This window comes from Lepidochelys olivacea (genome assembly GCF_965140295.1).
Source record: "Lepidochelys olivacea isolate rLepOli2 genome assembly, chromosome: 1".
Taxonomy (NCBI): domain Eukaryota; kingdom Metazoa; phylum Chordata; order Testudines; family Cheloniidae; genus Lepidochelys; species Lepidochelys olivacea.
Window position 1 is genome coordinate 82,417,771 of NC_140411.1, and position 13,518 is coordinate 82,431,288.

The 13,518-nt window shown below is 43.0% G+C and overlaps 1 protein-coding gene across 1 annotated transcript in view; it reads right to left on the reverse strand.

Moving 5' to 3' along the window:
• The window catches only part of MYCBP2 (MYC binding protein 2), a 412,169-nt gene that overhangs the window by 53,066 nt on the left and 345,585 nt on the right, over positions 1-13,518 (reverse strand). The window contains exons 61-65 of the mRNA XM_084646996.1: positions 7,619-7,863; positions 6,625-6,792; positions 5,281-5,438; positions 4,286-4,485; positions 3,472-3,621 (exon numbers count right to left, since the gene is read on the reverse strand). Coding sequence (XP_084503122.1) covers positions 3,472-3,621; positions 4,286-4,485; positions 5,281-5,438; positions 6,625-6,792; positions 7,619-7,863 — 921 coding nt within the window. The remainder of the gene's footprint in view (positions 1-3,471; positions 3,622-4,285; positions 4,486-5,280; positions 5,439-6,624; positions 6,793-7,618; positions 7,864-13,518) is intronic.

Here is a 13,518-nt window from a genome sequence, read left to right on the forward strand (position 1 = left end):
CGCTGATGTGCGTTACAGTGCTGAAGAAGCAGTCCGAATACTGTAGGGTGCTGCTGTTTTGCCCTGTGAGGAAGTCCCAGTGTGCTTCTTCCCAGTACCGGTTGGTCCTGTTATGGACCAGGAAGCTCCCAATGACTTGGTATGGGACAGGGACTTCTGCCTCTTTGTAGAGGGCTTGGACAGGAAACCTTCCCTCTTGGCTTTGTGGGAGCAGTTGCCTCCCCCTGCCCCTTCCACTCTGACTCTCTCAGGGGTGCTGGTTTTGGAGCTGCCAGGGAACAAAGAGGAGTCACTGCTACCTTCTTCAGGCCAACAGACAGGAGGGTCTTCCCCATCAGAGACTGATCCCACCTTCATAGCCTCCTCCATGATGAACTTACAGAGTCAAAACTCCCCAGAATGCTTAGTTCTACTTGGGAATGACCTGCAGATACTGCACCTGGAAGGGATGTGGGTTTTCCCCAAGCAGTACAGACAGAGGTTGTGAAAGTCTGTGACTGAGAAGGGTTTGTGGCACTTTACGCAACTTTTTAAACATACTCTGGTCCTGTAACCACTGGAAGGCTGAGGCTGAAGGGTGGGGGTGGTACAGCAATGGCTCGCTCCCCACCCTGCAGAGGAGTTCCAAAAACAGACAGATACTACTAGGGAAAAATCTTTGGTCCCAGGTATATGGAGTGCATGCACAACCTGAAGTGCACCACACATAGGAACAATCACTCAAATTAGTAGTAGTTTAGTTTTTTAATTACTGGGTAAGGTTCCCCCACAAAAAGAGGAAGTTTGGGATTTTTTCCAGGTTGCTTTTTCCAGTTACATAACCACACCTTCTCCCCTTCCTGGATGGGCACATAATTCCCCTATTTCCTGGCATTTAAGTCTGGCATGCTCGCTTCCGACTCATCTGTTTCTCCATCTTCTGGAATGCTGTCCCCACATCACTCATATACGACTCTGTCATGTCACCCACCTATGTAGATGCAGGGGACCTTGCGAGTTGATTCTTGCTGCCTGAACATCAAGTCACAGGGACGCATGGGTTTGCTGAGTCCAAAAATAATCTCATCAGGAGAGTAATAGATAGCTGAGTGCTGGCCAGCATTATATGTAAAGATGCCTTTGTATTCCAGTTTTGCTGGACTTCACTGACAGATGCTAAGCATGGAACCAGTGGTGTGGTTTACTCTCTCCACTTCTACATCACTCGCAGAGTGGGGGACATTGGGCCTCACATTGGTTATCTGGAGTTGTCAGCAAACCTTGTGCAATAACCATGGTTCAAATTTCTTCCCCAATCACTACAGATACAGCTTGGTGGTCTGATCTGCAATACTAAATGTTTCATCAATGCAGCTGTAACTGTTTCAACCCTTTATGCTCTAGTAGTTGTGCCGCCACATACTTTGAGAGGGTGTCAGACCAGCAAATACTGATTTACAGCTGGTATTTCTGGTAGTGAGCCTTTCAAGTCAATATATGTGAACTCAAAACATGGGAGGAGCATCTGGTAGAAGCGGAAAGGATTCTAAAACTTTTTAAGGAGTCAGGATTTAAATGGGGTTTGTGGAAACAAAGAGTCATCTAAGTATATGAGGAGGTCTTCAGTTCTCAAAACTTGGGTTAGGTCATTTACTACCCTCTGAAACATCCTGGTGCATTAATAAGTAATTGAGACAATCCATAGTGTGTCACAAAGGCATTTTTTTCTGGATTATCAGGTGCCACTTTAATCTGATGGAATCCAAATACCAAATCAAAACTACTAAAATATTTTGCTCCTGACATTTTATCCAGGGAGTCTGCTATGTGGGAATAGCTATCTTGAAATGTTGTGAATTAAGTTTCTTGTAGTCAACATATCTTCAGGCCTCCTTTGGGCTTTTTCACAGTTATAGTTGGAGATACCCAAGATGATGTAGATTGTGCAATCAGGCTATCATGCAGCATATGATGTAGCTTCTCTTCCACTGCTAATATACCAGGGGAATCAGATATTGGAGCTGCGTCGCAGGAACGCTCCCTCACTTAAGAACAATCCGAGGCAGTACCTGATCACATCTCTCAAGATCTTCATTATTCTTGGAGAACACACTAGCATACCATAAGAGCTGCTGTTCTAATCACTTCTTTTTGTCACCTTCTCTGGCAGCATCTCTCAAGTCAACACATAGCTCTTTTACATCTTTTAGTCTCTACCCCATGAGAGGTTTTTAGATATCAGCCATTGTATACTGTCTCCAAGGTCTGATTTTTCACTAGCTGCACTTCCTAGTCAGTGACATTAACTGCTCCTACCCAGAACTCACCCTTTGGTCCAGCTCAATACAGAGATCTGCTAAACAGCAATCCTGCCTGGATATTTGTAGCTTCACACTCTCCTTCAGGTTCACTACAGCAGTCCTTTATCTTTATGGGCATTACTGCATGATGACCTGGCTTCACCACAACTTTATTCCAAGCCATCACAGGGAGCAGTTCTTCTCTGTCACTCTGTAGGCCTGGCAGAGCCAACTTTAAGCCTCCAAGAGTTGCCCCCCCCAACTCCCCAGGGTCCGCACTTCCTCTTACTCCCACATCAGATACAGAAATGTAATATACAATACTACAACCTAACAGTAAGAGAGATACAGCACCATTTATTGGTAGAGGCTATTTGCACTGATCATTACACTACCTGAAATCTGTTACTTTAAAAGAGTATACATAACAGTAGTGTTTTTCATCACAAGATCACACCATTAAAGAGAAGAAATATAATTCAAATACAAGTCAAGGCCATATACATTAGCTTAATTTAAAATAATTTCATTATCAAGCTTTGCAAAAAACCCTGGAACACACTTAACTACAAAGTTGAAAAACTGTTGCCAATTACTCGCCTGCCAGAAAATTACTCATCCCAGTCAAGTGGGTGAGGAGAGTTTTGCAAGACTACTTCATTATAGCAAAAAGAATAGTTGCCTCTATAGGAGAGGTGGTATAACTGAACGACATAAATTATGCCAGCATAACCTGTGGTTTACACAAGCCCTAAGAATAATGGAGTTTCTTAGAGAAAATTTCCCTCAGTTTTCTGGTAAGCAATCTAAGCATAGTTTTCAGTTACTGTACTTGTCAAAAACAGCATTTTCTATTATAGAGAATGTTTTAAACAGTTTAAGTGCAAATCAATGTACTAAAACAAAACTACAATGGATCAGCAGAATATCATTCAGCAGTCATGAAAAGCGAATTAAATTTAAGGGTGATCAACAAAAACAAATACTGCATAGATATGTTCTTGAAAAAAGTGAACTAAAATTTCCCATTCCATAGTTAAGATTTTGTTTCTCACTAAAAGTTACACAATATACAAGATTAATCTTTGTTTTCACTTTTACACATTCAGAAAATATTTTTAAACTACTTGTACAGTCATACCCACAATTTCCATAATATACTTTATGAGTAGCATGTTAAAATCTCACATACTTGCTCTGCATTTTCTTTATTTGCTTTGTTCTCCTCATCCTCGTCTTCCTCAGGTTCCATAGGGGCAGGAGTCAGTGAAGCCACAAAATGCCATAAAATATCATGAAGAGAAGTTGTTTGAATGACATTACAGAGAAGCCAGTTAAAAGCCTAAAACAAATGTAGATAGTTATAATTTAGGTAAGGAAAGTTATAATTTAGGTAAGGAAAGTTGGAGATATGGATATAGAGTTCAACAAAAAGATTTATTTTAAACATGTCACAGGAGAGGCACTAGTATTTTGAAAAGTTATCAAAAACACTGTTGCACAAGCCCTTTTATTAAGCTATAAACTATTTCTTACAATGATGTAAATATATCATAGGGAATACACCACACTGACGGCTCATACACACAGACAGTGTGCAGCAAGCTGAGGGGCAACTCTACAGTGCTCTAGCCTGTCACACACGAATTGATCATGTGGAGATCATGTGGACTCTGTTACAGAACAGCAGTTTAAAACAAAGCTTGAAAAAAAAAAAAGTCGCTTAGATACATTTAAAGATTAAAGAAACACTGCTGACCATCCAAACTAGCACATTTACAGTTAACATTTCTATTTTTATATTTCTGATTTTGCAGATATTATGGCTACTTAGACTTGTTTTAAAACTTGCTGGAAGTCTCAATTTGGGATTAGTAAAAGAGCATTCTCTTTTTTGTATTAGTATTTAATTTAATATAAAAATTTGTTTCAAAACTTCTCTGGAAGAAGGATAAGTAACTGATATGTCATTTTTATTACAATTAGATCCATTAATGCGTTCATACCTCCATAGCAAAGACTCGGCAAGCAGATTTCCGTAAGGCTTGTTTCATTGCTATTTCAAGTCCTTCCAGATCATGGTGCTGGATTACAAATGCCAGAACTGGCCACTGGAAATTTCTCTCTCCTTTAGAAAGAGAGCTGTGGGCGGAGATTAACCGAGAAAGTTCAGGAGATGGATGTCTCAGGAGAGAGGATCCCACTTCTATTTAAAAGTATAAAAATATATATATATTAGATTCTTTGTGTAATTGTTTTTACTGCAGCTATAAAAATCGAAGTACTAGTTTGCTATTATTTATAAAATAGTATTTTTTCCTTGTAGAACAATATAATACAATCCCTGAAGTGAAAAAATTGTGCTTCACTTCAGGGTAAGCAGACACTAAAAATCACAAGAATACTTCCTGAGTTTTAAAACCAAGCAGAAAACTCCCAGGAATTTATTTCAGACCTGAATAAATTCCTGAACCACTCTTAACGCTCTGCATATTTCTCATAACTTACATGCGGTTAATGTTTGACAAGCTATTAGTATTTGGAACTGAGTGAATAATGGATTTTTTGGTTCACCGTCAATTCCAAAGTATCAAAAAATGTTTAATTTCAGATTGAAACGAAAACAACATTTTGAAAGCTTTTCAGTGAATTGAAAAAGTTTTGAACTGGGTCAAACCAAAACATTTCATTTTGACCAACCCGGAATTTTTCATTTCAAAAGCAAAGGAGGACTAGATTCACAAAGTAACCAGAGACTGAGAAGGAGGAGGTTTCTTTCACCCTTTGTCTGATGCGGAAAAGGGACTTTTCACTGAAAAAAGTCTGCCCAGCTCTATTAATTACATACATTTATCACAAATGGTAATTTTTTTCCCTACAGTCTTTCACTGAGGAACTGTAATCCTATTGTCCTTAAACTCCATTTACTTTTTTTAAACTAAAAATAGATATTTTAGAAAAGTGGAAATACTTTTTCTGCTTTAAGATGTCTATTTTTTACCTGCGTCGCCACTGTTGACTCTTCGTCTGGGAATGGCCTTAACCCGTGCAGGTAAAATCGAGTGCTGTTTGTCGTATTCTGATGCAACAACTGAGTATGATCTTTGAAAGACTGTGCGCTTTGCCAGGTCTGTATCTGTTATTGGACTGGTCTCCAAACTTCAAAGAAATCAGTGAGGTCATAAAAACTTTTTTTTTAAGTTTCAGTGATGACATAACTCAGACAAAATTCAGAACTACAGTATTATCATTAAAAAACTACGCTTTAAAGACTGGAAATGAAGCAGACTAGAAAGCAGCATACATTTGGTTAATGGCAATACTACCGATGTATGAAAATTTACCTTATGCAACGTAACAGTAATAACTAGATGAACTCATATACTTGTTCATATAGTATGGCCAAAGAGAAATTCTTGCAAATTCTTTCAACATATACGTGTATCTTGTATTTCTTAAAATATGTAATTGTGATGTAACAAGTTAAACCCTGACTATCCAAGTATTTCATGGCGGGAGGGGCAAGGAGAGGCATCCAAAGTATTCAGATGACTGAGTTTCAGATACACAAATGTATGATGTAGACACAGATTTATAAACTCCATGGGCCTCCTACATGAAATTTAAAAGTTTGTTTAGTGGGGGAAATAACGTTTCCCAGCCAGTTCTGATCTGCTGTTGCCAAGCCCCTGGAATGTTTCACTCCCTACTTTGTGTGAACTTCGTATGGTCTGCAGAAGAGCTCCCGCTTCCCAATCTTCCCACAGGGCATGGGAGAGCCCCACTGCCCCAAGTCTCAATAGGGGCAAGGTGGCTACACCAAGATAATCCTGTTAGAGCAGAGATTTGAGATCTATTGACCAGATCTCATTATCTTTACAGAAAGTGGTCATGTTTAAATATTGGCATTCAATAAATTTGTTTTTATATGTCAAGTTCGATGACATAGAAATAAATAAATAAAATTTTTGTGGCTGATTATGTCCTCCTAATATATGAAATATCCCAGATTTTGTTTCCATTTGTTTGCTTTAGTGCCAAAGTTCAGACTTGCAGCAATTCTGTGTTAAAATAAAATAATATGAATTAGTTTAAAGCTTTGAACAGAATTGGAGCTGGTGTTCGAAAAGGTATGAGAGAATGCTCTCTTTCTGTAAAGAAGTACGATTTCTGGTAGCCTATAAGCGAAAAACGTATACAAGTTATGGCTATAATTCAAGCGTTGAGCTGACTTGGTACTTTGGCTACCTATTGCAGCAACAAGTCCCATTACCCTTGTGTTCACTTCAGTGCTGTGCTGTGCTAGTATGTTAGCTAACAGTTATCAAGAACTACACTGGCATACCTTGGTGGCATGGATTTCATGTTACTCTCTGGTTCCTCAAAGACATTAGGACATGCATCAGGAGTGACTGATATGTATGGTGCAGGTACTGAAGTTGAACGCAGATATCTCATCTCATCTTGGAAGAGGTTGTCATCTTGATAGACAACAAAGTTTTCATGATGATGCCTGCATTAAAGTAGATATTTAAACTAATGATGATGATGATTTGTATTATCACAGTGCTTAAGAAACCTATTGGACCAGAACCCCATTGTGCTGGGCATTGTACAAACCCAGAAAAAAAAGAGTTCAAAACCAACCGACCCTTTCCAGGCCAATTAGCTAGCAATTATTGTCACTTACCATGTCTGTACATCTACCGCATTTGAGCCTAACCTGGTTGTGGCCTTTAGGAACTGAAGCAATGTAAATGTTAATATGGTGCTGAAGGATGTGGATTTGTTTATCATTTGCTAATGTTTCGCAAACAGCAGGGCTTCTCAAGATGATGTTACTTATTGCAGAACCAAATTTCCTCATTTCATCCTGAACCATTTTAGAGCTCATGAACATTATATACTAAATTGAAATATACTGGGAAATACAAAGAGGCACATGCTTATATGCTCTGAATTGAGTGAAGGTTTGAGGGGACTATGTATATTAGGCTCAAGTCATAATGTGAGTCTTATTATGGAGTTCTGCTACCAAGTTCTTAAATCACTGAAATTTAAGTTTTAAGAATTATTAATCAAGCATCCAAAAGTGTGTTAGGGTACCTCCCAAATTCAATAGCTCTGATCCCTGGAGCAAATGCAATCTAAACAGACATGAAAATACCATGAAAGATGGAGAGAAAGTCAGGGGACAAGATGATAAAGAAGCATGAGACTGCTTCCAGAGAGCAGCACATTTTTATATATACATTTTAGTTTAGTACATAAAATACACATTTTATTTTTATGCAAACATGAATAAATATATTTATGAACTCATGAGTAGCTTTCATTACCTTGCTAAAGTCTGCAGATAGAGGCATGGCATTTTAATGGGAAAGTCCTCAGAAATTCCTTCTTTAACACTGGGAAGCTGCGACTGGAATGGTTTTGCAGGATGATAGCACAAAATACTGGGCTCAGCAGCACTGCTCAGGGACAGCAAAAACAGAGCATTGGCTTTAATCACTTGATGAGCTTCCATGGTTGGCAAGGCACGAGGAGTCTTAACTTGCATTGGTTTTCTCCTGTATTGTTTAACCTAGAATACAAAAATGTTACATGTTCACATCACTATTTTATTACAAGAAAGGATTAGATTTAGAAATGGGTATTTTTAGTAAAAGTCATGGACAGGTCACAGGCAATAAACAAAAATTCATGGCTTTTACTATAAATACCCATGATGACAATCTCTGCTCCTAGGGCCCTGCTGATCTGGGGGGCCCCTACTCAAGTATGTGTGGGGGGCTGACTGCCCTCAGCAGCACGCTGCTCCAAGGCCCCCAGAGACCGCTCTCCCCAGGGACTGCTGTTACGTGTTGATTATTCAGTAGTTGGTGGCTCGTTGTCTTGCTGCATCCTCTGTTCATTTGGGTCAGTTTCAATCAGTTCATTAACGACCTGATCATTCCACCCAGACCCCCATGTGACACACACGCACACACTTTCTGTCTCCAGCACTGTTTTGGGAGCAGCGTTAACCATTTTGCACCCACTTAGCCCTGGTCTACACTACGAGTTTAGGTCAAATTTAGCAGCGTTAGATCGATTTAACCCTGCACCTGTCCACACGACGAAGCCATTTTTGTTGACTTAAAGGGCTCTTAAAATCTATTTCTGTACACCTCCCCAACAAGGGGATTAGTGCTGAAATTGGTAACGCCGGGTCAAATTTGGGGTAGTGTGGACACATTTTGATGGTATTGACCTCCGGAGCTATCCCAGCGTGCTCCCTTGTGACTGCGCTGGACAGCACTCTCAACTCAGATGCACTAGCCAGGTAGACACGAAAAGCTCCAGGGACTTTTGAATTTCATTTCCTGTTTGGGCAGCGTGGCACAGGTGACCATGCAGAGCTCATCAGCAGAGGTGACCGTGGAGTCCCAGAATTGCAAAAGAGCTCCAGCATGGACCGAACAGGAGATACTGGATCTGATCGCTGTATGGGGAGATGAATCTGTACTATCAGAACTCCGTTCCAAAAGACGAAATGCCAAAATATTTGAAAAAAATCTACAAGGGCATGAAGGACAGAGGCTATAACAGGGACCCGCAGCAGTGCCATGTGAAAATGAAGGAGCTCAGGCAAGCCAACCAAAAAACCGAAGAGGCAAACGGCCGCTCCGGGTCAGAGCCCCACACATACCGCTTCTATGATGAGCTGCATGCAATTCTAGGGGGTGCCCCTACCACTATCCCACCCCGTATGTAGACTCCTGCAAGGGGGGAGTCTCTCACAACAGAGATGAGGATTTAAGGGACGAAGAAGACGACGAAGAAGAAACCGTTCTCCCCGACATCCAGGAACTGTTTAACACTCTGGACCCAATACCCTCCCAACCCGGGTTCCCGGAACTTGAAGGCGGAGAAGGCACCTCTGGTAAGTGTACCTTTGTAAATATAATACATGGTTTAAAAGCAAGTGTGTTTAATGATTAATTTGCCCCGAAGACTTGGGATGCATTCGCGGCCAGTACAGCTACTGGAAAAGTCTGTTAACATGTCTGAGGATGGAGCGGAAATCCTCCAGGGACATCTCAGTGAAGGTCTCCTGGATGTACTCCCAAAGCCTTTGCAAAAGGTTTCTGGGGAGGGCAGCCTTATTCCGTTCTCCATGGTAGGACACTTTACCACGCCAGGCCAGTAGCATGTAGTCTGGAATCATTGCATAAAAAAGCATGGCAGCGTATGGTACCAGTGTTTGCTGGCATTCAAGCAACATCCATTCTTTCTCTCTCTGTGTTAGCCTCAGGAGAGTGATATCATTCATGGTCACCTGGTTGAAATAGGGGAATTTTATTAAGGGGACATTCAGAGGTGACCATTCCTGCTGGACTGTTTGCCTGTGGCTGAAAAGAAATCATCCCTGCTGTCAGCCACACGGTGGGGGGAGGGGTGAAGCGATCATCCCAGAGAATTGGGTGTGTGTGGAGGTTTAGTTGGGTTCGTGCTGCACGTTCCCCCGAAAATCGCAGCCCCTTCTTTTAACTAGCCAACCCATTTTAAATGGCCAACCCAACGGGTGCTTGGTATGGGAAATGAGGGCGCTGCTGTTTGAAACCATTCCCACATGTTATGAAGGTTAAAGAAGCCAAAAGACTGTGGCTTACCATGGCTGCCTGCAAGCCGAATTCTGTTGCCTGGTCCTGCGTGTGTTATCTCTCACACCAAACTGGCAGGTCCTCAATATAAGAGGCAAAATGTACCGAAAGCACATGTACTATGTAATGTTAACAGCTTGGTTCACCCCAAAAGAGTCTACCCATTGTTCTCTAAAATGTGTATTTTTAAATACTGTTCTCCCATTTTTTCCTTCTGCAGCTGCAAATATTTCAAAGCTCCCCTTATCATCTCTGTCCCAGAGGCTAGTGCAGATAAGAAGAAGAAAAAAATTGGACTCGCGATGAAATGTTCTCTGAGCTCATGCAGTCCTCCCACACTGAAAGAACTCAGCAAAATGCGTGGAGGCAAACAATGTCACAGTCCAGGAAAGCACAAAATGAACGCGAGCACAGGAGGGACGCGCGAGAGCAGGCAGCGGCGGGAGCAAGAGGAGAGGTGGTGGCAGCGTGATGAGAGGAAGCAGGATGCAATGCTGAGGCTACTGGAGGAACAAACGGATATGCTCCGGCATATGGCTGAGCTGCAAAAAAGGCAGCAGGAGCACAGACCGCCGCTGCAGCTTCCCCAAGTTCCATTGCCTCCTCACGCAAACACCCAAGAATGCCGGGGGGTGTCCTCCAGGCACCCAACCGCTCCACCCCAGAGGACTGCCCAAGCAACAGAAGACTGGCATTCAATAAGTTTTGAAGTGCAGTGTGGCCCTATCCTTCCCTCCTCCACCATCCCTCCTGGTGCTTCCCTCCTCCCACACCCCTCCTGGGCTACCTTGGCAGTTATCCCCCTATTTGTGTGATGAATTAATAAAGAATGCATGAATTTGAAACAACAATGACTTTATTGCCTCTGCAAGTGGTGATTGAAGGGGGAGTACGGTTGGCTTACAGGGAAGTAGAGTGAACCAAGGGGGCGGGTTTTCATCAAGGAGAAACAAACAGAACTTCACACCGTAGCCTGGCCAGTCATGAAACTGGTTTTCAAAGCTTCTCTGATGCGCAGCGCGCACTGCTGTGCTCTTCTAATGACTGTGCTGTCTGGCTGCGCATAATCAACAGCCAGGCGATTTGCCTCAACCTCCCACCCCGCCATAAACGTCTCTCCCTTACTCTCACAGATATTGTGGAGCACACAGCAAGCAGTAAACGCTTTTGAACGTCCAAATGCATATTCTACCACCACTCTGCACTTGCTCAGCCTATAGTTGAACAGCTCCTGACGACTGTACAGGGTGCCTGTGTATGGCTTCATGAGGTAAGGGGTAGACTGTGTCCCCAAGGATAACCCTTAAGGGGTAGGCTGTGTCCCCAAGGATAACTATAGGCATTTCAACATCCCCAATGGTTATTTTCTGGTCTGGAAAGTAAGTCCCTTGCTGCAGCTGTTCAGACAGACCAGAGTTCCAGAAGATGCGAGTGTCATGAACCTTTCCCGGCCATCCCACGTTGATGTTGGTGAAATGTCCCTTGTGATCCACCAGTGCTTGCAGCACCATTGAAAAGTACCCCTTTCGGTTTATGTACTGGCTGCCAAGGTGCTCCGGTCCCAAGATAGGGATATGCGTTCCATCTATAGCCCCACCACAGTTAGGGAATCCCACTGCAGCAAAGCCATCCACTATGACCTGCACATTTCCCAGAGTCACTACCCTTGATAGCAGCAGCTCAGTGACTGCGTTGGCTACTTGGATCACAGCAGCTCCCACACTAGATTTGCCCACTCCAACTTGATTCCCGACTGACCGGTAGCTGTCTGATGTTGCAAGGTTCCAGAGGGCTATCGCCACTCGTTTATGAACTGTGAGAGCTGCTCTCATTTTGGTATTCTTGTGCTTCAGGGCAGGGGAAAGCAAGTCACAAAGTTCCATGAAAGTGCCCTGACGCATGAGAAAGTTTCACAGCCACTGGGAATCACCCCAGACCTGCAACACTACATGGTCCCACCAGTCTGTGCTTGTTTCCTGGGCCCAGAATCGGCATTCACGTCATGAGCCTGCCCCATTGCCACCAGGATGTCCAAATTACGGGGGCCCGTACTTTGAGAGAAGTCTGTGTCCATGTCCTCATCCCTCTTGTCACTGTGCTGCTGTTGCCTTCTTGCCTGCCTGTGCAGGTTCTGGTTCTGAACATACTGCAGGATAATGTGTGAGGTGTTTACAATGCTCATAATTGCTGCGGTGATCTGAGCGGGCTCCATGCTTGCCGTGGTATGGCGTCTGCAGGAGAGCAGAGTTGCGTGGAAGCGGTGGCTGACGATGGATGCCACGAGAATAGATATTTATAGAGAACGACGAGAGGACCTGTGAGGTCGATTCATGAGAGCAGAGCTGCAGCGGAAGCAGTGGTTGGATGATCAGTTTTGCAGACCTATTGCACCGTCTGCTGCCAGCAGCACCAGGACACAACAGTGGCGGTGTCGGTGAGCTGAGCTGATGGGGCTGCACGCTTGCCGTGGTATGGCGAAACAAGAGCAGGACAGCAGAGTTGCAGAGGAAGTGGTGGATGATGATGGTCATATAGAGGACCTGCGAAGTGGATTCATGGCACCAGGAGAGCAGAAGAGCAGAGTTGCAGCGGAAGTGGTGGTTCGATGATTATGGTTAGCAGTCCTACTGCACCATCTGCTGAAAGCAGTAGGGCGTCCGCACGGAAAAATGGTGCAAAACGATTGTCTGCTTTTGCTTTCATGGAGGGAGGGGCGACTGACGACATGTACCCAAAACCATCCGCGACAATGTTTTTGCCCCATCAGGTATTGGGAGCTGAACCCAGAATTCCAATGGGCGGTAGAGACTGCGGGAACTGTAGCATAGCTACACACAGTGCAACACTCCGAAAGCCAATGCTAGCCACGGTACTGTGGACGCACTCTGCCGACTTAATGTACTTAGTGGGGACACACACAATCGACTGTATAAAATCGCTTCCTAAAAAATCGACTTCTATAAATTCGACCTAATTCCATAGCATAGACATACCCTTAGTAGCTATGCAACACAGAGGGAAACTGACACATGCTTAGGATTCATAAAAATGTTACAGAAAATTCCCACTTTGACACACATGTTCACATAACAATTTTTCCATAGGGCTCCTGCCTTGTTCAGTGCATAGCATAGACCATGCTTTGGGAATGAATAAGGGTTGTGTAGCAAAGGACACCGTTGTTTCTGTAAGACCCCTTTCCTCATTCATTCAAGAAATTGGAAGGCTTGTAATGAATGAAGCAGAGGATACAAGAAGAGAAAAGATGGTTTCAAGGCTAAGGCAGTTAAATGCCCTGGAGAACTGAATTCTATCCCTGTTTCTGTCACAGAGTTCCTTTGTGATGCTAGGCAAGTCACTTAAACCAAACTTTTCACAGGTGGCCACTTAACATGCTCATTTTCTGGGTTCCCAATGTGAGGCCCGCCGGTCTGATTTGCAGAGTGCACTCTCAGCTGCAACTAGTCAATGTGAACTATGTATTGAAGATATTAAGGCTATATAATTCTAAGTAGTCTGAAAAATTAGACTTTATGCATACCAAACTGGGCATCCCAAATTAGTGGTCACTTTTGATTATAAAATCTCTGTCC